At 42.0% G+C, this 27,338-nt stretch overlaps 1 protein-coding gene across 18 annotated transcripts in view; it reads right to left on the reverse strand.

Moving 5' to 3' along the window:
• Positions 1-27,338, reverse strand: part of WDR37 (WD repeat domain 37) — an 81,906-nt gene that overhangs the window by 41,589 nt on the left and 12,979 nt on the right. For 3 of the 18 annotated variants that reach the window (XM_023632023.2, XM_070254954.1, XM_023632020.2), the window contains 5 exons: positions 22,799-23,282; positions 7,829-8,006; positions 3,529-3,625; positions 658-753; positions 250-314 (listed from right to left, as the gene is read on the reverse strand). In XM_023632023.2, coding sequence (XP_023487791.1) covers positions 250-314; positions 658-753; positions 3,529-3,625; positions 7,829-7,966 — 396 coding nt within the window. In that variant the 5' untranslated portion in view covers positions 7,967-8,006; positions 22,799-23,282. Of the gene's footprint in view, positions 1-249; positions 315-657; positions 754-3,528; positions 3,626-6,236; positions 6,413-7,828; positions 8,007-13,462; positions 13,813-17,965; positions 18,190-21,062; positions 21,560-22,223; positions 22,377-22,798; positions 23,283-23,512; positions 23,815-27,338 lie in introns of those variants that run through there. The other 15 variants (XM_070254957.1, XM_070254961.1, XM_070254964.1 and 12 more) reach the window with 12 other exon arrangements.

The raw sequence follows: 27,338 nt of genomic DNA on the forward strand, positions 1-27,338 counted from the left end.
AAAAGGCAATATATTTCATAATGAATAAGGTATTAAGTTCAGAATTAGGGCAGGTTAGTGTCTAAGTGTCTATACACTGTGGTCATTTAACATATCTATGATACTCCCTTTAAAAATCAAATTGTCCTAAACACCAGAAGTTTATCTTTTGCTATTACACATTTCTAACTGGAAAATATGCAACTTGAAGTACACATCTGCACACCTCAAGCACCACATGACCGGCCCGAGTTCCAGCGCCCTGCATACCTTGCTGGTGGAGGCCTTGTAAGTGGTCTTCAGCTTCTGAGAAAGCTGGCTGGTACTGTGACTGGCTGCAGAGACAGAGTCAACAATCAGAGACAATCATATAACCAAAGAGTCACAGAATTTGAGAGCTGGAACAGACTGGAGAGATCAAATTTCACCTTGCATTTCACACAGGAAGAGAGGGAAACCCAAGGGTCCCTCTGTCCACACTGACATGGAGACAACGTCAGAGTTGGAACAAGAACCCCAGCTCTCTAGTACTTCCTTCTTCCTTCTATACCCCTATCTGAAGTACGTATTTCAAGTACTGTTGACCACAAAAAGCCAATGAATCTGTGTCCTTCATTAAATTCCCAATTACCTCCATACATAATTTGAAGGGCAACCCTTATGAACATTCCATCTTACCTTTTGTTTTGAGTTGGCCCTTACTCAGTTCTGCCCCATCGATTGCTTGTCCTTCAGCAGTTAAACGTTCATTAAGAGTCTCGATTTCTCTACGCACTGGGAATAAAAGATTGTTTTCAAAAGAATAAAATATGTACTTTTTATGTTTAAATATACTCACCACTTTCAAAACTTGAGCACATAAAAATGCAACATATTAGTATTGTCTAAACAAAGCCATGAATAATACTCCAATAAACAAGATCCGTTTATAGAGTTCTCAAAAAACTCAAGACATCATTCCAAAAATGAAAACACTAATGCTCTTCCTATACTGGGAAGACACTCAGCTATCAGAGTTCTCAGCAGGGCTCCTAGATTTCAACCCAGCTCATTTCCTTTGTACTTTATTCTAATACATTTAAAACATTATTCTGATACTGTCCAAAACTCAATGAAATATTTACAGTCTAGCTGAGAACACTGAAATTGGGGGAAAAACATACAACAAAACCTAACTGTTGCTGCATGGCACCACAAGAGCACCAAGTGAAGATCATACAAAACAAAGATTAAAAATTCAAGGAAAGTTATGAAAAATGAATAGGAAGTACAGAATTACAGGGAAAAAGAGAAGAATCAAAAGGAAGAACATCAATCACAAAGAAGAGAACGAGAGGCACACTGAAGGGACTAAGACTAACAGTGTGAGCACTTTTCTCCGCATCAGGCCCTCTGGAGCAAGCCTGTGAGACTGACGCTGTTATCCTGCTCTCATCCACCCTGCAGGGATGAGGAAAGAGACCTGGAGAGGGGAAGGGACTTGTCCAAGGACACAAGATACTGCAGCGACACAGCAGGACCCTGGTGTGGCCATAAATGCACGCGGTGCTAAGGCTAGGAGCCTGCCACTACACCACGTCACCTCCCAGGACTGTCCAAGATCTGTTCAGGCTACAATGAGGCGAAGGGTTTGAGTGAAAGCACAGAACGAGATCAGTTAGAAGGAAGGCTGAGGGCAAAAGGCTCTGAACAGATCCAGTCTAAGCAATTTCTACTATATCTCACAGGCAGTAGGAAGCCAATGAAACCCTAGGCACCACAGTGTAAACTCCAAGCACCTCCAGCACTGGGAATTTGTAATCCCATGGTTTTTCTTCAACAAATTACATGAATTCACGAAACAGAAGACCTTAGATCACAATGGAAATTCAATAATACTTGGGTCGTTACAAATCTGATACTTAAAGAAAACCCTTAAAATCAGATACAGTACATGGTACCTAATTTTTATTTATAAAAACTTCGAATAATTTCTCCCTCTGTAAATTTTCCATGTGGACTTACAAGGAAAATCCAATATTAAAAAATTAAATTTTCCAATAGCAAAGTTAAAATAACATAGGATTACACTCTCTTCACTAGTGATCCAAACACATGACTTGGTTCTAGAGTGAAAAATATTTTAATAATGCAAATATAATTTATTAGTATTCAATGTTTGGAATCAACTTAGATAACAGCATGACAAACCTTAAACACAAACCCTTAAAAATAACAAAAATTGGAAAGTAATGGAGCAGTGAGAGGGGTAAAGAAGGTCAGGTTCATGTCCTAACATTTTACAGTGAAGCATGAATCCATGTGGCCTGAAGTTGACAGAGCTAAAAACAAGTCGATTATTTAAGTTTAAAAAATAATCACGACGGGGCTGGCCCCGTGGCCGAGTGGTTAAGTTCGCGCGCTCCGCTGCAGGCGGCCCAGTGTTTCGTTGGTTCGAATCCTGGGCGCGGACATGGCACTGCTCATCAGAACACGCTGAGGCAGCGTCCCACATGCCACAACTAGAAGAACCCACAACAAAGAATATACAACTATGTACTGGGGGGCTTTGGGGAGAAAAAGGAAAAAAAATAAAATCTTAAAAAAAAAAAAAAAAATCACGAGAACAAGCAAAAAATGGAGAAAACGTTTTCCTTTATAGAGTGGGATGGTCAACAGATGGGGTGATGGTAGATACCGTTTCTTTTGATGCTGCTTGATTCTTTAAGCAAAAGAAGGCATGACTTCTAAAATAAAATTTAAAAAGAAAAACTAAAGCCACAATAATTAAAAATTCTTTTGATTTACCTTTAACTAATAAATCAAATAGATAATACACATTTTAAGAAATTCTCAAAATACAGTATATTTTAAAGAAAAACATGAAAAGGTGTTTTCTCAATTTACAGTATACTTAGTATAGGAAAAGTTATGAGATGCATTTATTTTTCATAAAATCATAATTTGGATCAGCTAATGGGGTTAGCAAAATACTGCCCATCCCAAAGATAATCTGTGAACATGTGACCTCTGCGGCAAAGGGGCCCTGCAGGTGTGACTGAGGTGAAGGACCTCAATGGGGAGATCACCCTGCATGACCCAGACGGCCCATCTTTCTCACACATCCTTAGGAGCATGTTACAGATGCACTAGGAGGACTCCAGCTGCTGCTGACAGCTTTAAAGATGGAAGAGGGAAGAAACGCTTTGAGCCAAGGAAAGTGGCAGGCTCCAAACACTGGGAAAGCCATTAAGAAGATGGACCTCTGTCCTCCCACTGCAAGGAACTGAAATCTGCACAATCCAAGCAAGCAGGAGACAAGATTGCCCCTCATGCCTCCAGAAAGGGCACAGCTCTGCCAATACCATGACTTTAGTCTGGTGAGAGCCCTATCACACTTCTGACCAAGAGCTGCAAGACAGACATTTGTGTTACTCTCAGCAACTACGTTTGTCACAGCAGAATAGAAAACAGGTCAGTGGTGAATGTCTACTCACAAATCTGACTTTCAAAAGATTTCTATGGATACGTGAAAAGTTATAAAAGTTTATTAAGACAAGAGATACTCACATTCTAAGTTTTCAATATAAAGGTTTTCAAATTCTCTTTCTATTTGTCCAAACAGTTCCAGAAGTGTACTGCGAACTGAGGAAGGCAGTTTAGAATCCTGTAAAAAGGAAGATTTTGTTTAAAATGAATGAATGAATGAGAAACTCTGATACCAAGTACCAATATACTTTTTCCAAAGTGAATTATCATTTATCTTAAATTCTTATTTTATATCTTTACGTATTTTATTTCTTATAAAGTCATGTGCTGCATAACGACATTTTGATCAATGACGAACCGAGTATACAATGGTGGTCCCATAAGATTAGTACCACACAGCCTAGGGGTGTAGTAGGCTATACCACCAAGGTTTGTGTCAGTGCACTCTATGATGTTCACACAACGAAATGGTCTAATGATGCATTTCTCAGAACGTATCCCCACTGTTAAGTGATGCATGACTGTACATAAAACACTTAAAGAACTTACAGTTTCAAATTTCTATAGATGAACATAAAATCAAATTGTATAGATGGTTACCCAGGATAATACGGGATTCAAGAACAAGCACTTCTTCAAAATAACATAACGTTTCCTTTTACAAGGGAGGAAATAAGCCTACCTTATTCAAAAACTTCCTAATTTTTAGAGAAGGAAGACAGTTCCCACAAACGAACTTGTATTCTAAACAGCCTTTAAGTTCTATCATATGGTCTTATAAACTAATTTTAATAAGCTATATACTAATAGAAGATGTGCCTTTATAGAGTTCTCATGTCCAATGTACTTCAAGAAAAATAAAGTGGGTATTTCCTGTAACTGTGAGTAAAACCTAAGATTGTTGTGCTGGGGGAAAAATGAAAAATCTCACCTGTAAGAGCAAAATGTGCATCAGTTAAAGGAAAACATAAACGAATAAGTTCCCAGGTACACCACAACTTTCACGGCTGTGTGCCTTTGCACACACTGCACATCGCTGGTCCTGTCTAAACCTCATAGGAAGTCAGTGGGAAGCAGCAACATCTCGCTGCATTTTTAGGAATGGTCACACAGGTGAGTGGCGTCCTCGGCACCAACTGTGTTCAAAGCATTTACTTTCCGGACACTGCTAACAGCAGGACACTGATCCAGTCTACGTCCTACCTCCTGAGAGCATGGCCTGTGGAATATTTGTATGTGTCCCTCCAAGCACTCAGAGTATTTGCAAACAAAATTCTTAACAAATATTTCTAAAATAACGTTTCAAGACTTAACTTCTGTCAGTGTAACTCTCCAAGTCACTTTTCAAATTTTTTATGCAGCACAAACTTTTTGATGTTTAATGAGTTGCAAATAAAAAAAAAGATATACAATGTTTATTAAATTCCTTCTCAGACTAACTTCCAGGAAGACAAATTTTAAACAAAATGATCTAATGGTATCAGCATTTTAGCAATATGTTTTGAAATAATCACAGAATGCTCAAGTAAATTTTACAATCTACTTAAAAATGTATGTGAAGCCACTTGTTTAAAAACTGAATCTGGTGGAATTGATAATATAGCCTCTCAACATCCCTCTAAATTACCAATGAAAAACACACAAAAAAGAAAACTTAAACTAACAGTGAAGAGTAAAATAAACTGTCACAGTTAATGTCTAACACGCTGTCGCCTGCCTGAACCCTTGGCACATCCTCTTCTTCTCCAGGCCATATTCTTCCTGCCCCATCCAGTCAGCCCTCCTCACTCAGGTCACTTGTGAGAAGCCTTTCTGACTCCTCCTACCAGGGCCAAATCTCCTCTCACATGTTTCAATTCCTACTCACCGATATGCCCATAATGATTAAGATCCTTATTATTCATCAACTGAAACATTACATTTACTTGAACAGTAAATGCATTTTAATATAAAATGTGACTGTAATGGGAGACAAAGCTCAGATGTCCGTATTAACTTCACTTGATAAAATAAAGACAATCAAGAAACAAAAAGTGCAGTAACATGAGAACTGTTTCACTAGAGGGCAGTGAAGCCAAGAGAGAGCTCTGTACAAAGTTCCCTCAACCTCATCGAAGCTCATCGTCCAGCACCATCCAACTTCACAGACCATGAAGTGAGAGGTGTTGACCTTTGAGTATCACTGCAGAAAATTCAAGACAGAAAAGCTACTATGATTCAGTAAAGCTTTTAAATTACCTTGCACTGTATCACGTCAGCCCATACAGGACGCAGGAGGCCTGTTTTCAGGCTATAGTAAGTGCTCTGTGCATACACAGAGCAGCAGTCCTCTGCAACAACAGACCTCCCATCCCCACATGAAGCACTGCTTCCTAAAATACTTTTTTTTCCTCTCCCCAAAGCCCCAGTACATAGTTGTGTATCCCAGTTGCAGGTCATTCTAGTTCTTCTATGTGGGATGCCATCACAGCATGGCTTGATGAGAGGTATGTAGGTCTGCACCCAGGAACTGAACCGAGGAACCCTGGGCCGCCAAAGCAAAACTCACAAACTTAACCACTCAGCCACAGGGCTGGCCCCTCCTAAAATACTTTACATTCACAAATCTAAGACATATAAAATTACCCTAATAGCTCACTCACACTACTCTTCACTTTTTTTTGATACTGCTCTGCAACAACTAAGAAAGCATTACTGTAACCTTGTCTAGAAAGTAACGACCTGTTGTTCAACTCAAATCCACCAGAAATAGGCCCTCTGTATTCTTGGATCCCTCCACCTACGCCTACCATGCCAACTGCTTGCATCAAACACCATTGCTACCGTCCTCCTGCTGCGAAATCAGGCAGAGCACCTCATACCAGCCACTCCAGGAAACTGTACTCATCAACAAGTGAGCACCATCAAAGGGACGCTGGAGATGCCAAGCTGGGCTGTCTTCCTGGCAGAGTTCTGAATGACCTTCATGAAAGGTAACCCTGAGATGCAATTACCTACTTGTTCTACATCACAATGGAGGACAGGCACACAAAAGGCCAAGAGAAAAAGGCATTTACCTCATATAGGTGTTAACTCTGGAAGATGCTAGCAAAGGAGGTAGTAAAATTTTCATTGCTAGGAATGTAAGTAAATCTAACAATCAAAAAAACGTATCTTAGGGGCCAGCCCCATGGCAGAATGGTTAAGGTCGCGCGCTCTGCTGCAGGCGGCTCAGTGTTTCGTCAGTTCGAATCCTGAGCGCAGACATGGCACCGCTCATCGAGCCACACTGAGGCGGTGTCCCACATGCCACAACTAGAAGGACCCACAACTAAAAATACACAACTGTGTATCAGGGGGCTTTGGGGAGAAAAAGGGAAAAAAATAAAATCTTTAAAAAAATGTATCTTAGATGGTTTACCTGCACTGTCCAATATGGTAGCCAATAGCCACATGTGACTATTTAAATATATGTTAATTAAAATTTTTAAAATTCCTCACACTAGCCACATGTGGCTTGTCACTCCCATATCTGATACCACAGATCTAGAACATTCCATCATCACAGAAGTTCCACTGCACAGCTCTTGTTCAAATATTCACTTTCCTAAACATTATGGGCTAACTTGTGTCCCACCAAACTGATATGCTGAAGTCCTAACCCCAAGCAACCCAGAATGTGACTGTATTTGGAGATGAATTAGTTCTAATTGTAAAGGAACGAACACAAATTTATAGGTATTTATATTTCTATATTTATATTGTAATATATACATATACTTAAACAGGTATTAGATATATCTATAATTTATTTTACTATAACATACTTTTATTTAGGTTTCACAATAATATTCTTTTAAAAATCTAACACATTTTCATCATCATAAAGGAACTACATAAAATATTAGCAAAATATCTTGATCAATAAAATACTAGTTCATTTAATCAAAGAGAACATAAAATTATCAGAAAAACATATAATGTAATAAACAGCAGACGACACACTCACCACAGCAGACAGGATAAAGCCAAGGAAAGTCACTACAAGATGTGACTCCACAAACTCTCCAGGGAACAGAAGGAGATCATTAAAACTATACCTGATTCTCTTCTTGAGACTATCAGACAGAAAACCTAAAACTGCGCTGTCAACTCACCTATACAAAGAATAAAAACTGTCACACTCACTTTTTTTATTAAGTATTGTAAAAACATTAACCTGGGAATCGAAGTCTATCTCTGTGTTGTATTTGACAGTTTTAGTTTATGGGGAGAAGAGTTTGTTTTGTTTTTTGGTAAGCCACACTTTTTCTCTGCTTTGGAGACCTATACATACTCGGCTATTTCTGGAACATCACAGTCAGCATCTTCACAAGAAGACACTGACCAAGCACTAACTTACTTGTCCTTCTAACATTTCTCTTGGCAGGCCCGTCCTCTCCTGCTCCGAGCTGTTAGTTCTTCGTATAGAAAGGCTATGAGATTTGCGTTTCTGTTTTGCTTGGCGAGCAGTTGAACAACTCCCGCTTTCTGTGGGCATTACTTCCAGAAGGTGATGTCCTGGTCACTCCGGCAATAAGCTAAACAAAAGCAGGAAAACAAGTACTTTACTTCTGATATAGCAAATTGAAATGAAGGAAACATAGTGGGCAATTATTACTTTTAATTCCAAACTTCTTTACTATGGTTAACATTTACTACATAATTTAGAATCTGACAAATTAACATGTTTTAAGGTAGAGACCACACAGCCTTTATTAAAGAGGTAATCTCTTAATCAAATTTCACGAACAAGTTTTAAAAACCAAACAGCAAAGGGCTTAAAATAAAGAACAACTCTCCCTTGACCAGCTTTCCCCAGACTCAGGCTACTCCTCAGAGGGAACAAATTCTATTGCACGTTCTAGACTACAGACTCTAGAGCTGTGTAGACTACAGATTCAATGCTGTCCAAGAGAAACACAATGCAATACACATGTAACAGTAAATTTTCTAGTAGCCAAATTAGCTAAAGTAAAAACAGGTAAAATTACTTTTAATGATTTAACTCAATATGGCTAAAATAATGCCACTTTAGTCAATGTAAAAAACACTAATGGGCTATTTCACAGTTGGTACACTTCCATCTGGGGACTTCAGTGTGTATTTCATAGTCACAGCACTTCTCAAGTGGAACTAGCCACATTCCCAGTGCTCAGATGTGATTTGCGGCTGCCATTAGACAGCACAGATGCAGAAGTCATTCAAACCTCTACATAATATAAACATTTTAATTTACCCATTTTGGGACATTATCTATTCATTTCCTGCTATTTTCAATTCCTCCTCCTCATAGACTATCACTGTAATTAATATAATTTTCAAGTAATGTTTACATGACATTTTCCTTCTTCACCTGCAGACTCACGTTTTAGACGTTACCTGTTTTTTGTTCTTATTGATCCCTCCTTCTCCTAATGTATCTGTTAGTTCGTGTAATTTTAAGTAATATATTTATGTATCTTCCTTCTTCAACTACTGACAGTATCTGGTGATCCTCTCCACCCCACACTTCACTTTGTAAGAAAGGCTACAACTTTCCAACCTTTTCCTGAGTTATCCCCCACAGCCATCCATGTCCCAACTTTTGTGGAGTCATTTGAGAATGATAAATAAGTAAGAGCACAGAGTATGTGCCCTTTTGAGATCTTGAGCTTAAATGCTCCTGAGATCCGACCAAGTTATTGCATGTATCCAGTTACTTCCCTTTGATTGCTGGGTAGTACTCCACAGTATGGATATACTACAGTTTGTTTAATCACTCATCTATTGCAAAAAGTTTTGGTTCTTTCCAGATGTTTACTATTACAAATGTAATAATATACAGGTTTTTGCACGAACCTGTTTCCATTTCTTTAGATGAATACCTAAGAGTGAGACTGCTAGGGTATAGGGTAAATGTATATTTAAAGAAAATCTTTACTGAGATATAATTCACACACCACATAAGACACTTCCCACAACCAGCCCTAGACAACCACTAATCTACTTTTTCTATATATAAATTTGCCTGTTTTGGCCATTTCATATAAATGGATTCATAAAATATATGGCCTAGTCTATTGTGACTGGCTTTTTTCACTTAGAAAATGGACAAATTAGCGTGTTTTCAAGGTTCATCCATGTTACAGCATGTATTAGTAATTTATTCCTTTTTATTGCCAAATATTCCATTGTATGGATAGACCACATTTTACTTATCCATTCATGAGCTGACAGACATTTGGTTGTTTCCATTTTTAGGTTATTATGTATAATGCCACTATAAATATTAGCATGCAAGTTTCCGTGTGCATTTGTTTTCATTTCTCTTTTGTACATACCCGGGTATGGAACTGCTGGGTCATATGGTAACTCTGTTTAACCATGTTTAGTTGTCTTAAGAAACAGTAAAACTATTTTCCAAAATGGCTATAACCTTACATTCCCATGAGCAATGATGGTGTGAGAGAGTCTATTCTCTGCAGCCTCACCAGTTTTTGGTATTGTCACTATTTTTAATTTTAGCTGTTCTGATAAGTGTGTAATACCTTGTCAGTCTTAATTTGCACTTCCCTGGTGGCTAGTAATATTGAATGTCTTTTCACATGCTTACTTGCCATCCATATATCCTCTTCACAAAATGTCTCCTCATGTCTTTTGCTCATTTTCTAATGGGATTGTCTGGGCTTTTACTGTTAAGGTTTGAAAGTTCTTTATAAATTCTTGATCAGATATTTGTCAGATACATGGGTTGCAAATAGTTTCTCCCAGTCTATAACTTGGTTTTTTATCCTAACAGGGTTTTTCACAAAGCAAAACTTAAATTTTGATGAAACCCAACTGATCAATTATTTTTCTTCTATGGATCATACTTTTAGAGTCATGGCTAAGAACTCTTCATCAATCCTAACCCCCAAAATTTTCTCCTATGTTTTCTTCCTTAAATTTTAGTTTTATACATTGTATTTCAATTTATGAGCTATTTCGGGTTGATATTTTTATAAGGTGTGAAGTTTAGATCAAGGTTTTTGGTTTTCTTGCTGATAGCATCCAAATATTCCAGCACCATACGTTGAAGACTATCAATACTACGTTGAATTGAGAAAGTTTGGCAGCTTGGTCAGAAATCAACTGGCTATACTCAGGTGGGATTACTTCTTGGCTCTCTATTCTGTTCCAGAGATCTATGTATCTATCCCCTCTGCCCATAACAGTCTTGATTACTGTGCTATTTCGAAATCAGTTAGTGATTCTTATCACTTACCTCTTTCTCAAAACTGACTTAGCTATTCTAGTTCGTCTTCCCATATTAATTTAGAATCATCTTTTCCATATCTACAAAAATCTTGATGGCATTTTGATAGGACCTGTGTTTAATGTGTTCATCACTTTGGAGGGAATTGGTATCTTTACCATGTTAAGCCTTCCAATCTATGAACAGTTTATCTCTGTTTACTTAGATCATCTGTGATTTCTTTCCTCAGTTTTGTAGTTTTCCACATAAAAGTTCTAGATGTCCTCTCAAATTTATACTGAAGTTCATATTTTTATTTTTTGACCTTTATTATATTTTTGTTTCACATTAATTGCTAGTATATAAAAATTCAATTAATTTTTCTGTATTGAGCTTGTATCCTACATTCTTGCTGAACTCATTTATTAGTTCTAGGAGACTTTTTGTAGATTCTATGGCATTCTCTATGTAGATTATTATATCATCTAAAAAAAGGACAGTTTCATTACTTCCTTTCTTATCTGTAGACTTTTATCTCCTTTTCTTACTGATCTGGCTAGAAATTCCAATACTATGTCAGATCAGAATAGTTACAGCAAACATCCTTGCTTTGTTCTGATCTCAAGGTAAAAATATTCAGTCTCTCATCATTAAGTATGATGCTTGCTGTAGGTTCTTTTAAATAGTTTATCTAGTTCAGAAAGTTTCCCTCTATTCTTCATTTTCTGAGTTTCATGAATGAGTTAAATTTTGTCATATTTTTTCTGCCTCACTTAATACAATCATGCAGCTTTTCTTTTTTATGCTGCTCACAGGTCAATTACACTGATGATTTTCAAATATTGATCCAACCTTGCATCCATGGAATCAACCTCTCTTGGCCTTGGTACATAAGCCATTCTCTGTTTTCTCATTTTGTTTGTTTTCTTTCTTCTGCTTTCTTGTGGGTTACTTGAACATTTTTTAGAATTTCATTTTGACTTACCTATAGCATAGTTTCCGAATTTCTCTTTTGTATAACTTTTTTAGTGGTCCCTCTAGGTATTACATTATATTTTCACAACTTATCACAGTCTACTGATTATCAACATTGTACCAGTTCATGGTAAAGTACAGAAAGCTTATCTTCCTCTATGTCCATTTGCCCTCACCCATTTATAACACAATGATCTTAAATATTTCCTCTTGAGAACCACATAAGACAGTTGTGCTTCAACCTTCAAATATAACTTAGACAGGGAATGTCTACTGAATTTACCAATGTTTGCTCTTTCCATTATTTGTTTTTGTTCTTCCTTCCTGGTGTTCCCACATTCCTTATGTCATTTCCTTTCTGTTTAGAGAACTTCCTCTACCTATTACTTTAGGGTAGGTCTATTGGCGACAAATCATGTGAACAATGTTTTCGCTTGATACAAAATTCTGAGCTGATAGTTTTTTTTCCTTCAGCACTTAAAAAATGTGCAACTTCCTTCTGGCCTCCGTGGTTTCTAGTGAGAAATCCACTGTTATTCAAATTATTTTTCCACTACAGACATAGCAACATTTCTCTCTCACTGCTTTTTTGTCTTTAGTTTTCAGAGGTTTGACTATGATGTATCTTAACATGGATTTCTTTGAGTTTATCCCATCTGGGTTTCACTAAGCTTCTAGAATCCGTACGTTTATTGCTTGCCAAATTTAGGAAATATTCAGGCAGTATTTCTTCAAACATATTTTCAGCCCCACTGTCTTCCTCCTCTGTTTCGGGGATTCTGATGAAAAGAATGATAGATCTTTTGTTAAAGTCCCACAGGTCCCTGGGGTTCTGTTTATTTTTTTCCAGTCTATTTTCTTTCTGTTATTCAGATTGGGTAATTTCTATTGTTTTATCTTCAAGTTCACTGATTCTTTCCTTTGTCCTCTCAATTCTTTTTTTTTTTTCCTTTTTCTCCCCAAAGCCCCCCGGTACATAGTTGTATATTCTTCATTGTGGGTCCTTCTAGTTGTGGCATGTAGGACGCTGCCTCAGCGTGGTTTGACGAGCAGTGCCATGTCCGCGCCCAGGATTCCAACCAACAAAACACTGGGCCGCCTGCAGCGGAGCACGCTAACTTAACCACTCTGCCACGGGGCCAGGCCCTGTCCTCTCGATTCTGATGCTGCGCCATCCTATGAGTTGTTTCATTTATTGTATTTTTCAGTTCTAAAATTTCCATTTGTTTCTTTTTTATATCCTGGATTTTCTTCCTGAGATTTTCTATTTTTCATTTGTTTCAAGTGTTAGTAACTGCTCACTGAAACAGTTTTATGATGGGTGCTTTAAAACCTTGTCAAATAATCCTAACATCTGCGCCATCTCTGTGTTGCTGTCGCATGGGTTATCTCATTTAAGGATGTGAGATTCTCCCGGTTCTTTAGGTGACAAGGGATTTTCAATTGAAGCCTCAATATTTGGGATATTATCTTATCAGACACGGAATATGATTTAAGCCTTCTATTACAGCAGGCCTCTGTTGACATTGCCCTAGCAGGCAAAGGAGGATGCTACCCTGTTTCTGCCAGGTGGATATGGAAAGCCTCCATTGACCCTGGGTGGAGGTACTCCTCGTTATTGCCAAGTGGGGTGAGAGTTCAGCCTCTCCGTGGGCCTCCACTCATACCACCCTGGTCATGGGTGTCTCTTACTGCATCCTACATGGCCTCATTACCACCGGTGGTGGTGAAATTCCTGAATCTCTACCAGGTTTCCTCTGACACCACCCCAGCAGAAGAGTGAGGGTGTTCTTTGTTACCACTTACTAGAGATGAAAATCCCAGCTCTTCCTCTGGCCTTTTCTGGTACCACTCTAGCGAGAGTGTTGCCTCAAAACAGCTTGTCAACGGTGAAAGTCTAGAGTCCCCAGCTGGCCTTTGACAGTAAGAGTAGGTGTGGAGAGCTGCAGTGTTCTAAGGGTTCTGTCTGGTGACCTGTCCTTTTCCTGGTCTTTTGACTAGAGAGTAGGGTTTTCTTGGGGCTTTTTGTCTGAGCTCTTTGGCACTGCTGGCTTGCTGGGCTCTCCAGGTGCAAGCCTGGGATATATGAGGCAAAAAGAAAACTCAGGGAACTCAGATCTTTGACATTTCTCAGGTCCCAATATACCCAGTCAGTCTACTTTCTTCTCTCCATATTTCAGTCTTATATTTGTTTTATATATAACGTCCAGTGTTTTTAGGGGTACTTAGTGAGAGGAATAGTAAAAGCACATCTACTCCATCTTTCCATAAGTACAAAGCCAAAAACCATCTTTTGTGTCTCAAATTACATATGTGTAGGCCTTGTTTTAAAATGGCAACAAGAAAGTAGGTCTTGCTTTACAACACACTAAAACATTCAAATTGGTCAATTACTTTTCTGTGTTTAAGTTTTAAAATTTGAAATCCATTAAGTTATTAAAATTATTTTCTGTAGCACTAAATAGAGAAAATTAATTCTCGAATCTAAAGAAAGGACACTTAAAAATAGGAATAATTCAGGGGCAGGCTGTTGGCTCAGCAGTTAAGTTCACACATTCCGCTTTGGCAGCCTGGGGTTCACCAGTTCAGATCCCGGGTGCAGACCTACGCACCACTTACCCAAGCCATGCTGTGGTAGGCATCCCACATATAAAGTGGAGGAAGATGGGTATGGATGTTGGCTCAAAGCCAGTCTTCCTCAGCAAAAAGAGGAGGACTGCCAGCAGATGTTAGCTCACGGCTAATCTTCCTCGAAAAAAATAGGAATAATTCTTTTTATCTCCAAAATTCTCATTTTTTTAAATCTTTCATTTCCCTCACTTTTTTGTATATTCAATTTGTCAAGGCAAGGCACAAGGCCAACTCAGATTCAAGTGGAGGGCAAAAAGACTTCACCTCTTGATGGGAGGAAAATGAGAAAGAATTTGTGCCCATCTTTACCCATCACACCTTATTTCACTTACAATTTTTGGTTATATACCGAATAACATTCTGAATCCCTAAAAATATCAGTGAATAGAACTAAACAGTTTTGTCACTTCAAATATTTTGTAGAATAAAATGGATATAAATAATCCATTTAAATTAAACACTCACTCAGAGTAAAATCCACAGAAAAGCACAATGGTTAAGAACATGAGTTTGAGAGTAATAGAAACCTGAGTCCCCCCCCCAACGCTCTAAAAGTTTGGCTCTTCTTCATCCTGAAGCCTGAGCTTAAATGCTACTTCTTCAAAACACCTTCCATTGACCACTGTTAGATCATTTCATGATCCTTATCCCACTTGTACTTAGATCCTATTTGTGGTTTACTTACTTAATCAAGGTTTCCCCACTATACCATCAATACCAGGAAGCCTGGGACACAGTTATTTGGGTTCACCACTGTATTTATAGGGCCTACCCATGTTGCCTCTGTGGGGGATCAGAATTGGCCACCCTAAAATATGTTTCTTCGGCTTCATTATTTTTAAGAACAAAAGACTCTGAAAGAAACTTTGACCTCCCCTACAAGTGCCTAAAAGAATTTAAAATATAAGGGCCTGTTCAAGGAAGGAGTTAATACCCTAAGATAACTACAATGTAATGTAAAATGTGTCTCTCAGGTCACATTGTCTGTAGTTGGCCCATTTACATTCCAATTTCCATGTAAATTGCCTTCCTCCACCTTGAAGCCACACACCACTACCCCCAACAGCCTTCTTTGTCTTTAGCTAAAAACAGTATTTAAGGCAGCAACCTCAACCATTTTGGTGAGTTCCTCAGTTTTCCTGGGTTTCTCCCATGTATACATGTTACAAAGCTTTGTTTGATTTTCTCTTGTTATTCTCTCTCATGTCAATTTAATTCTTAGCCCATCCAGGACGTAGAGAGGGTAGGGTAAATCTTCTTCCTCCCCTACACCTGACATAAATACATCCTTAAATATATGATGAGTATATAAGAATGAATGCTACATCTACCACTGACTAGCTGTGTAACCTTGGTCAACCTACCCAACCACCTTTCAAAGGCTTAATTTGTCCTGCTTAAAGCAGGAACAATTAACAGCATAACAGCACTTATTTCATTAAGTCATTCATCAAACGTTTCTAAGGTGGTAGATGGGCTAAGTACTAGGAATACAGTAGTGAGCAAAAGAGACTTGGTCCCTAGCTCCAGGTTACTTAGAGCTGAGTTGTAAACTAGACATCAAACACACAGTCTCACAGCTTATTACAGAAACTATAAATTCTGATGAGTGCTATTAAAGAGAGAGACAAATATTATGAGACGACCAGATATTAGCTAAAGAGTTAGGAAAGTCATTCTGAGAAAGTGGCATTTAAACTAAGATGAAGAATCAGTAAGGGCTAACCACATGGAAAATGAAGAGAGGGAGTAGGTATTCTAAGAACAGGAATAGCATGTACAAATACCTCGAGCTCGGAATGAGACAGGTTTATCAGAGACAGTAAAAAATTGGTAACGTGGCTACAACACAGTAAATGAGAGAGAATGGTGCGAGATAAGTGGGAGAGATGGACTTAGATTCTGTTCTTTCATGTTTAGATTTTATCCTAAAATAAAAAAGGAAGCCACTTAAACATTCTTAAGCAAATAAGTGACACTAGACTTGCATTAAAAATCACTCTGGGGGCTGGCCCTGTGGCTGAGTGGTTAAGCTCACGTGCTCTGCTGCAGGCAGCCCAGTGTTTCATTGGTTCAAATCCTGGGCGCGGACATGGCACTGCTCATTAAACCACGCTGAGGCGGCATCCCACATGCCACAACTAGAAGAACCCACAACAAAGAATATACAACTATGTACCGGGGGGCTTTGGGGAGAAAAAGGGAAAAAAAATAAAATTAAAAAAAAAAATCACTCTGGGGGCTGGGCCCACGGCCAAGTGGTTAAGTTTGTGCACTCCGCTTTGGCAGCCTGGGGTTCACAGGTTTGGATCCTGGGCACGGACCTACACACCACTCATCAAGCCATGCTGAAGTGGCATCCCACATAGAAGAATTAGAACAACTTACAACTAGGATACACAACTATGTACTAGGGCCTTGGGGAGAAAAAAGAAAAAATCACTCTGGCTACTGCCTGAAAAATACATGGAAAGATGAGATGACTGGGAAAGGGGAAGTCAGTTAGGAAGTCACTCAAGTCGTCTAGGCAGTCAATGACGATAGTTAAGATTAAAGGGTAGATGAATGGATTTGGAGGGAGCAGGCAGGTGGGGAAGAAGAGAGCTATCAAGGATAGCCTTCGTTTCTGAGCTAAGAGGCAGGTGAAACAGAGGTCAGATTATTGAGATGAGGTGGCAGATTTGGAGAAGAAATCTAGAACTAAACACTGAACATACTATGTTTGCAACGCCTTTGAATTTCTAAAATACAGGAGGTAGGAGATAAACAAGTCTAGAGATGAAAAGAGAATTGGGCTGTGTTTATAAATCCGGGAGAAGTCTCCATTTAAAGTAAACCCCATCAAGCCTCCAGATCCAATGCCTTACCATGTTACTCTTCTTAGCAAGTAGGAAAAAAAAGTTTCTAAGGCCTATTACTGGTAGAAACAGGCAACATAAAATAAAACTGACAGTCCCTTAAATGATATATGGAAAAGTTATTTTGACTGAAAAAATGACAACAAATCTTTTTGAGATTTATCTGAAATATCTGAAAATTCTGAGCTATAGAAATCAGAGATGGTTGAACTGTAGGCATAAAGAAAAACTCACAATGGCAAATCTTTGATAAAATTTTATATAAACAGAAAAAGATTATACTGATATTAAACTTGACAAAATTGAATATAACAAATCCACACTGTTAAATAATTCATAGGGTCCCAGTGAAGTGAATTTCAGTAATTTTTAAAATTTTTTTCTTTTTTTGAGGAAGATTAGGCCTGAGCTAACATGTGCTACCAATCCTCGTTTGTTTTTTTTTTGAGGAAGACTGGCCCTGAGCTAACATCCATGCCCATCTTCCTCTACTTTATATGTGGGACGCCTACCACAGCATGGCTGACCTGGGATCTGAACCAGCAAACTCCAGGCCACCCAAGTAGAATGTGCGAACTTAACCGCTGCACCACCAGGCTGGCCCCTCAGTAATGTTTTTAACGAAACATTTGGAAACTATTTAACAGTGCCATATACAAAAACTGGCCAACAAATCAAACTGTAATGGAATCTTATCAAGCAATTATATTCCTCATAAAAATACAGGAAGGTGGATATAATTCTTTCTCAGTGACATACACATATTAAATTAACTTCATAAAGTATCTCAGTTGTCAAAGTGATTAACACAGCAACTTACCACAGTTACCTTGCAGTTTATGAGGTACATCTTGTAAAGGAGAGAAAATATCAAACCCTGTGGGCTGGCCCCAGGGCCGAGTGGTTACGTTTACATGCTCTGCTTCAGCTGGTTCAGATCTTGGGCGTGGACCTACACACCACTCATCAGGCCATGCTGTGGTGGCGTCCCTCATAGAAGAACTAGAAGGACTTACAACTAGGATGCACAACTATGTCCTGGGGCTGTGGGGGGAAAAAACACCCTGTGACAGATGTCCTGATAGGGCCTTAGAGGAAAAAGGAGAGTTTATCTTTAGACACTTAAATCAAGCAAATAAAACAGTAAAGGGCTTCTCTTTCCTCTCCTAAGAACTTCATCAGTAGAAACATTCTGGTAAGCATCAGCTAGAAAGTTAATGCATTCCAAAGAGTGTATAAGTTGGTTACATTAAGTGCAAAACTTGCAATATCAATCTTCCTATCACCTCAAAGTTGTAGGTTTTTGAATCACTGATCTTCTCTCCTAAGTATCACACCACTGGCTTTCCAGACTCTGTATCTTCATTAAGAAACAAACAGTTTCTTCACAACTAATATAAAATCCTCAGCTGCTGCCCTTCACAGAGCCTCATCCCCATGATCCACACGATGTTGTTTTGGGCTTTGCCTGCTTTTGTTTGTCACTTCACGAAACAGTCAGTACACCAGTAATCTTTTCCCTCTGACCAATTTCCACCCAAATATTTACATTTCAAACAATTCTAAATTACAGTCATGTGCCGTATAACAGCATATTGGTCAATACCGGACCACATGCATGATGGTGGTCCTGTCAGATTAGTACTCATAACCTAGGTGTGCAGTCAGCCCTACCATCTACATTTGGGTAAGTGCACCCCATGATGTTCACACAACAAAAGTGCCTAAAGACGCATTTCTCAGAACACGTTCCCACCATTAAGTGATGCACGACTATAAATCTAGAAGAGGTTTTGGTTTCTCCATCAAATGGAGGTTTTTCATACTGAGTGATGTTAGTAACTTTCTGATCTTTTAGTAACTTTCTAAACTCTACAGTCATATCTCAAAGATAGATTCACAATGCCTCTGCCATATACCATGTTATTAACCCCAAAATATTATCTGGTTAATACAAGTTTTGCCTCTTCCCCTAATTTCTTCAGCTATAATTCACCATTCTCTCAAAATTAAATCTGTAAGTTCCTCTAGTTCTAAGCTCTTTTAAATTTATTCTTCTTCTTTTGTTGTCAATCTATCATAATTTTTTCTTGAAACTTTCTCTAAGGTTTAGTCTTTTCTCTTCATTCACATCCTCCACCTTTTTCTCAGCAGTCTTCACCGGTCCCACCAGCATTTCCTTCCTTTCACACCAGACCCCCAGTGGAGAACAAGCCCTTTGCCCAGGAACTGAAGTGTCTACTGTCTTTACCTCAGGCCATGGGTCAGTGTTAGTATACATCTTACTTAAATGTTTGATAACAAGTTCAGGGTCTTTTCAGGTTGACATCATAGAAAGAGGGGCAAGGAAGTTGGAGGTGTTTGTAAAACGAATATTGAAAAGATGTAGCACGGAATCTAAGCTAGACAAGGAGGGAGGAGAGAAAGAACTAATGGAGAGATACTAAGGGATGGGCAGGTCTACCTGAGGTAGAACTACTACAAAGGGCTGCTGTGTGGCTCAAACAGATCAGTAAAAGAGAGTCACTAATACACACAACATCCCTGTGGGGTGTAGTTCCCAAATATTTAAGAGGCTGCATACTTTAGTAAACTGGTCATAGAACTGTCGATTAGGGGCTGGCCCTGTGGCCCAGGGGTTAAGTTTGCACCCTCTGCTTTGGTGGCCCAGGGTTTAGCTGGTTCGACTCCTGGGCGCAGAAATGGCACTGCTCATCAAGCCACACTGAGGCAGTGCCCCACATAGCACAACTGGAGGGACCCACAACTAAGAATATATAACTATGTACCGGGGGGCTTTGGGGAGAAAAACGAAAAAAATAAAATCTTTAAAAAAAGGAACAGGTGATTAAACAAATGGCAAGCAATAGGATATACTGGAGTGTATGAGGAAGCCATCTGACATAAACTTCATTCGGGCTTTGTTTTTCCAAAAGGGCCTGATACGTGGCCGTTGAGCATGCACTGTACACCTGCTTTAGGCATCTGCTGTGTCCCAAAGACAAGAACGAATGGCCTTAAGATAAAGGTGCAGCTTCCCCCACACTGGCATTTCCTTAAGGATAAGCATCTCTCTCTAGGCTAGGAATTGATTGCTGCAGCCACCTGTGACCACCCAGCTCACCTGCGACTATCCAGCTCGCTCGAGACAACAGACCTACTTCCTGCTGTGCCCACTGAGACGGCAGACCTACTACCTGCTGTGTCCATGAATCGCCGTGCTGGCTAGGCAGTCTCGTGACGATTGTAAAAGGGATATTCAATCGGGTGTGACACATGCTCTTTGACTGTATATAACCACTACATAGAGCTCCGCTTCTTTGCAGTGCTCCATTCCTTTGTGGAAGGACTCTCCCAGGCTATATGGTCCTCAAAGCTCACCCCAACTTTGATTTATAGATTAGTTACGATTATTTGTGTCAACACTCTAAAGAGAAAGAAAACTTCTTGACTCTAAAACTCAGCTACTATAACCACTATGCACTTTCGCCTAAATACAAACTAAAACAGAGGCATGAAACTGCAAAACATAATTATTTTCCCTCAAAATATTAATACTAACACAATATTATAGGGCAGATCACAACACTAAGTGAAGATTTATATGAATACAACTGTCCTGCTTTCTTAAACACATTTTATTTTCAAGAAAGTAAAATAGGGGCTGGCCCAGCGGCCTGGGGCTCACAGGTTCAGATCCCCAGCACAGACCTACAAACCGCTTGGCAAGCCATGCTGTGGCAGCGTCCCACACATAAAAGAGAGGAAGATGAGCACCGATGTTAGCTCAGGGCCAGTCTTCCTCACCAAACAAAAAAGGAAAGTAAGTATAAACAGTCCCCTCCAAAAATCCAACCTCCTTATTCTCCCACTCAAACAAACGGATTTAATAGAAACGCCCCTTCCGCCTAACTCACGTGCCCTTGTTACCTCCTGCCACAGGCACATTACCGCCTACATACGAAACATCACCCTAAACTTCAGGTTCGGGGGGATTCGTAAACACTTTTCCTTCAGCAACAGAAAAACACTTGGTTAGGGAGCGCTTAATTTCAGGAACGTTGATTATGCGCAAAACACTGGTTAAAGGTTAAAGGCCCTGCGTTCAGAAACCTGCCGACGGGAAGCGCGGCCAGTCCCAGAGCCTCCCCGAGAGCGCTGACACGGCAGGCCCGGGCGCTGCGTCCCGACGGAGGGTCGTCCACACCGCCTACCCCGCCGCGTCACTGGCCCCGAGGAGGGCATCGGACGCGCGCTCAGCGGCCGTGTGACCGACAGGGGCCCGGGGGCTCGAGAGCTCGTGCACCGCTGAACTCGGTGCTGAGGCGCACAAGGCACGGGGCGCCGCAGCCGACGGCGAGTCCGCGCGCTGCGCTGGGCGGCCGGGCCCCGCCGGTCCGGATCGGGGGCGGACACGGCACCGCTCGGCGGGACGCGGAGGCGGCAGCCCTCGCGGAGGAGCCGGAAGGCCCTGCAGCGCGAATCTGCACTACCGGGGCGGGGGAGGAGGAGGGAAAAGAGGAAGCGACGGCCGTCGGCTGCGGGCCCAGCTGCAGAGACGGCCGGCCGGCGGGTCCAGGGCGCGGGCGCGGGCAGGCGCCACCCAAGCGGCCAGTCCGACCGGCCGCCCACACAGCGGCCCCGGGCCGACGCAACGGCGCGCGGAGCCTCCGCGGCCCAAACCGCGGCGGGAACGCGGCTTCGAGCCCGCGCCCGCGCCCGCCGTGTCCTTGGAGGGCGGACGGACAGGCGGCCCGGCGGCAGGCGCGGCCATCCCCGCCGCGACCGGGACCGGAACCGGCAGCGGAGCGGGGCGCGGGGCGCCGGGCCGGCCACCGGGCAGGTCCGCCCAAGTCAGCGACAGCCCCGGCGGCGGGCGCCTCCCACGCGGGCCCCAGCTCGGGGCGGCCCACCGCGCCCGCACCGGCCCTGCCCACAGCGCTCGCGGGGTCGGAGGGCGCCGGGGTCGGAGGAGTCGGGGTCTAGGGCGCGGAGCCGGAGGGGGCGGGGCGGGCGCCGCCGCTGCCGCCTGCCCCGGGGCTGCCCGTCCTGGGCGGAGGGTGGCAGCCCGCACTCACCTGTCACGCCGCCGCCGTGCCCGCCACCGCCCACCGGTGCCGCCCGTCGGCTCCCCCACACGGCGCCCGGGCCGGACACACAGACGCAAACCACCGAGTCTCCGCCCTGACGCGGCCCCGCCACCCGGCAGCCAGAGGACCCGAACTTCCGGCGCTGCCGGAAGTCCCGGCCTCGCCTCGCGCCCAGGCCGCCGGGAGTTCCGTCTCTGGTCTCCGCCCCACGCTGCGCCGCCAGAAGTTCCGTCCACAGCCGCCGCGGCACAACCCGGACGAACGGAAGTCCCACCCCGGCCTCCGCCCCACGCCGGCGCCCCGGAAGTCCCGCCCCCGGCCTCTGCGTCACGCCCGGGCCGCCGGAAATCCCCCCTCGGTCTCCGCCGCGAGCCGGATGTCCTCCCCTGACCGCCCGCGCCTGCGGGGCCCGGGCAACGTGCCGGGAGCCGGTGTCGGCCACGGCTTCCTGACCCCCCGTGACCGCCAGGCCTCGCCCCGCGGGGTCGGCGCTGCCGCGGTGGGCGCGCGGAGGCAGCGCGGCCCCGGGGCTGAGGGCGCCGCCGCGGGCGCCGGGTACTCACCGCGGCGGGTCCCGCGCGCGTCCATCGGTCCCGGAGACGCGCCGGTCAGGGCGGGTGAGGGAGAGCTCTGCGCGCGAGCCTGGGCCCCTCGGCACCTCCGGCCTGGCCGGCTTCGGAGCGAGGTGGCCGCGCGCCGCCTCCCCGCGGGTCTGGCAGGGAGGCTCCGGCGCGGGAGCGGCTGGAGAGAGAACTATTAATATTTCAGCTTATCTGCAGAAGATGACTCATGCAGTTTCCCTTCTGGAGCGTTTGCTCGCCATTGGCCAGAAAGGAAAAACAAAATCAGCTGCTCGCTGCAAAAGGGGGGGCTCGCGCGGCCCCTGGGCTTCGATCTGGGTTTGCAGAAACGACGGATCGGCTGGAGTCCGCGTGTGAACGACCGTCCTCGGCTTTACCGACGGCTGCAGCTGTCGGTTAAAGCTCACCTAGAGTCAGTCGGAAGCGAGGACGTCTGTTCCTTGTGGGTCAGCGTTGTTACTCCTTCCTTGAAAAATAAAGCGCAGCATTAGAGTTTAAGCAGCACTAATAGGATTGTTGTCCAAAAAGTAAATTTAACGTATTTGGGGATCTAAATAACCAAAATATGTAGAATAAAGTCTGAAGTTATTTCTGCATTAAGTATGATAATACAAGCTTATCACTAGAAATAATTCTGTAATATGAGCTAAGAATTTCAAACTTTTGGAGGCCAACATTTGAGTAACAATTGAGCACCTGCTGTGCAGGAGGCACTCTGCTGGCGTGTAGCAGATAGGAAGCTTCGTGAACCACAGTACCGGCTGCAACTAACTCACGTGCTAAATCAGAGCTAGGATGCAGTGGAGCAAAGATTGGATTAAAATCCAGGTGCACATCAAAGCCCACATTCTTTACACGTGCATTCCTTTGGTAGGGCTGCTGTAATAAAATACACAAACTGCGTGGCTTAAACAGTAGAAATTTATTGTCTCACAGGTCTGGAGGCTAGAAGTCCAAGATCAAGGTGTCATCAGGGTTAGTTCCTTCTGAGACGTGTGAGGGAGAATCTATTCCATGCCTCTCAGCTTCTGGTAGTTTGCCAGCAATCTGGCATTCCTTGGCTTGTGGCAGCCATAATTCCAGTCTTCACATGGCATTCTCCCTGTGTGTGGGTCTGTCTCTTTACCTGGCATTCTTTTTAGAAGGTCATGCTGGATTAGGGGCCCATCCTACTCCACTATGACTTCATCTTAACTACATCTGTAACAACCCTATTTCCAAATAAGGTCACAACCTGAGGTTCTGGCAGTTAGAATTTCAACAACACATAAACTTTAGGGAACACAATTCAACCCATAACACACTGGATCCTGAAATAGCTCTCCATGAAATGAAAACACACACATCTAGCCTAAATTGTAAAAGGACTGATTGCACTCCTGGTATCCAAACACACATTTCTGTAGGGAGTACCCTTCCTGTAAAACAAGGTCCTATCTTGTGACATGTCTATCCATGCGAAATGCACGTGATTTACCCGCAACAGGAGAGAGAGAAAGCTGAATTGAGTAAGATTCAATTGTGAGCGTGGATCAACAGGTATATGAGGTTTGCTGGGTATTCAATCATATACTTCATCACTGATTACTTTGTGCCTCAAAGTATTCGTAGGTATTTATTCTATAGGATTATGAGCTGGCTAACATGTTGCTTCATAATCATTATCGAGTTGTTTTATATATGTGTGTGTTCTATGTGGTTTATATATATATAATCATTTTTTCTTGAGAAACTCCATATTTAGCACTTCATTCAGATCTCTGCTCCGATATCACCACCGTAGAGATGTTTTCCTTGTCACTTATTTTTAAATAGCATGATCCATCACTATCCCTTAACTGTACATTATTTTTCTTCATGTACTTATCACTTCTCAATGTCATTTGTGTGTTTATTGGTTTAGTTTCCCCTACTAGAACGTCAACTCTATAAAAAGCAGCAACTTTTTCGATTTTCTCTGCTGTATTCCCATGACCGAGAAAAGTGCCTGGCACATAGTATGCACTCAAATAATGTTTGTTAAAGGGTAATGAATATTTACCTCTCCTCATAAGTATATAAACTTCTGAATGGCAGAGGTCACATTTGCTAATTCCTTTTACCTACCAAATTTATCTAGCTCTCTACAAGAAGAGAACTAGGAAAAACACAATTGGCTGGAATGTGAATATAATCACCTGAACAACTACTCAGTCTCTTCCTCCTCCAGATACCTGCCCTCACTAGGAGAGGAGGCAATGAATTCATAGTTTCATGGACCAAAGGGTTCAGTCTACACAGGGAAGCTTCACCAGCACTGACGTGCTAACCCGTCACCTGTTCCTCATCCATGACACTGGAACAGGGACTGATTTTCTCACCTCAGAAAACATTATCACAGTCTGTATTGGGTCCCACGCAGTCCCTACTGATGCGGGGTCGGTGAGCCGAGGAGTCGAAAGAAAGATTTCTTGGCCTCTCAAGGTCTGGCAGTGGTGCTGTTTTATTTAGAGAATAGTACAGAATAGCATGGGGACAGGACCCATGGGCGGTGAGAGCTCCTGCTGCTGCCCTGAGTTGACGGTTAGGGCTAAATTTATAAGGCATGGGTACATGACTTATTTTTACTGGAAAAAGAAAAGATGATGTAAAAAGTCATTAAATGATTTCAGTGCAGATGGGGTCTGGTTATTGTGCGGTCATATAACTTTAGATACGAATCTGGCCATATAGATCGGCATGTAGGTGAGGATGCCCTGGGCTTCTCTCCCTGGGGCAGGCCTAATTCATACCATAAAAAAATACACCGGGTCATATAGTTTGGCATGTAGGCCAGGTCACCTTGAGCTTCTCTAGCTGGGGCAGCCTTAATCCACATCACCTACTTGCCATCTTTTCTCTAATTTTGAGTAGAGTTTGTTACTTTGTGTACTATCCATGTGCTAAAAGAAAAAGGATAATTATTTCCATCTCACAGTGAGTGTATGTTTGGTCTTCAAACTATTTTTAGAAATATATTTGGTTGAGATCTAGAAAAGGAGTTTTCATGATTTTAAATAAAGAAACAAATCTGCATTTTTCTCATTATCGTGACACCTAGACTCTGAAAGACTGAGGTAATTATTTGGGAAAAAAAATGTTGGGAAACTCTGCTTAATGAACAACCAAACATATACTGCAAACCTGTTCCAGACGATGTTAGAAAACTGTCTCTGTTGATGGAAAGTACATACAAATGAAAAATAAAATACTGTGCGTAGCTTTGTACTGGTCTCTGTGCCACATAGCTGATATCCTTTTATTTCTTTATCAATACCACATAACTTGTAACCCAACAGGCATTTACATTATTAAAAATAATAGTGACTAGCTGTTGAGTGAAGTATTATTATGCATATTTTAGGGAAGAGGAGCTCCAATATATTTAGTAACTAGCCCAAGGTCACAGAGTAAGAGGCTAAGCTGGATCTAGCTCCCATCTCTTCTCTTTTCGTTAATATTAACCATTTGGAAAACAAATACTCAAATAGCTCTGGAGTGAATTTTTCTAAAAAGCAGAACAACTTAAAACTCAACAACTATATGAATCTGAATCACATAAATAGGCCTAAGTATACATGATGAACTCCCTCTGTTGTGCACTCTGAATTCTGTATTTCTCCATATCTATCAAGATTATATACAAAGATTTCCTGATAGGGACGTCATTGTCCCCAGTCTGATAACATCTTGCATTTGCATAACTTGGAATCTTCAAAGTAGAGTATTAGAAGGCAAAAACTGTGGTATGTTAATAAGTCCAGAATGATTGGTCACAGTTAATGACATTATAAATCAGAACATTAAAAAAATGTAGTAAGTCACCTCTAAACTTCAGTTTCTTCACATAAATGTGGATAACATTTACTACGTAGAATTATTGTAAGGATAAAATGAAATAATATGTGTAAAACGCTCCTAGCAGAGTATCTAATGCAGGCAAATTTAAACCGGAAGGGAACTTAAAGACCATCTAACCTTTCTCCTATTATAGACGACAGTAATGAGGCCAGGAATTCTAGTCCAACACTACTCAGCAACAAGTAGCAAAGTTCAGGTAGAAACTAAGGTCTTCTGAGTTCAGTGGGCTTTCCACTACACTAGCACTTCTCAAAGAGTTGTCCAGTGGGGACCGGCCCTGTGGCCAAGTGGTTAAGTTTGCGCCCTCTGCTTCTGTGGCCCAGGTCTTCATCAGTTCGGATCCTGGGCGCAGACCCAGCACCGCTCATCACGCCATGCTGAGGTGCTGTCCCACCTAGCAGAGCCAGAAGGACCTACAACTAGAATATACAACTATGTACTGGGGGGTTTTGGGGAGAAGAAGAAAAAAAAGATTGGCAACAGATGTTAGCTCAGGCGCCAACCTTTAAAAAAAAAAAAAAAGTGGTCCAGAGACACCTGGGTTCCTGAAAGCCTTCCAGGGGCTCCAAGAGGTCAAAATTAATACTAGAACGCTATTTGCCTTTTTCACTGCATTGATATTTGCGCTGATGGTACAAAAGGA

The sequence above is a fragment of the Equus caballus genome, chromosome 29 (assembly GCF_041296265.1).
Source record: "Equus caballus isolate H_3958 breed thoroughbred chromosome 29, TB-T2T, whole genome shotgun sequence".
Taxonomy (NCBI): domain Eukaryota; kingdom Metazoa; phylum Chordata; class Mammalia; order Perissodactyla; family Equidae; genus Equus; species Equus caballus.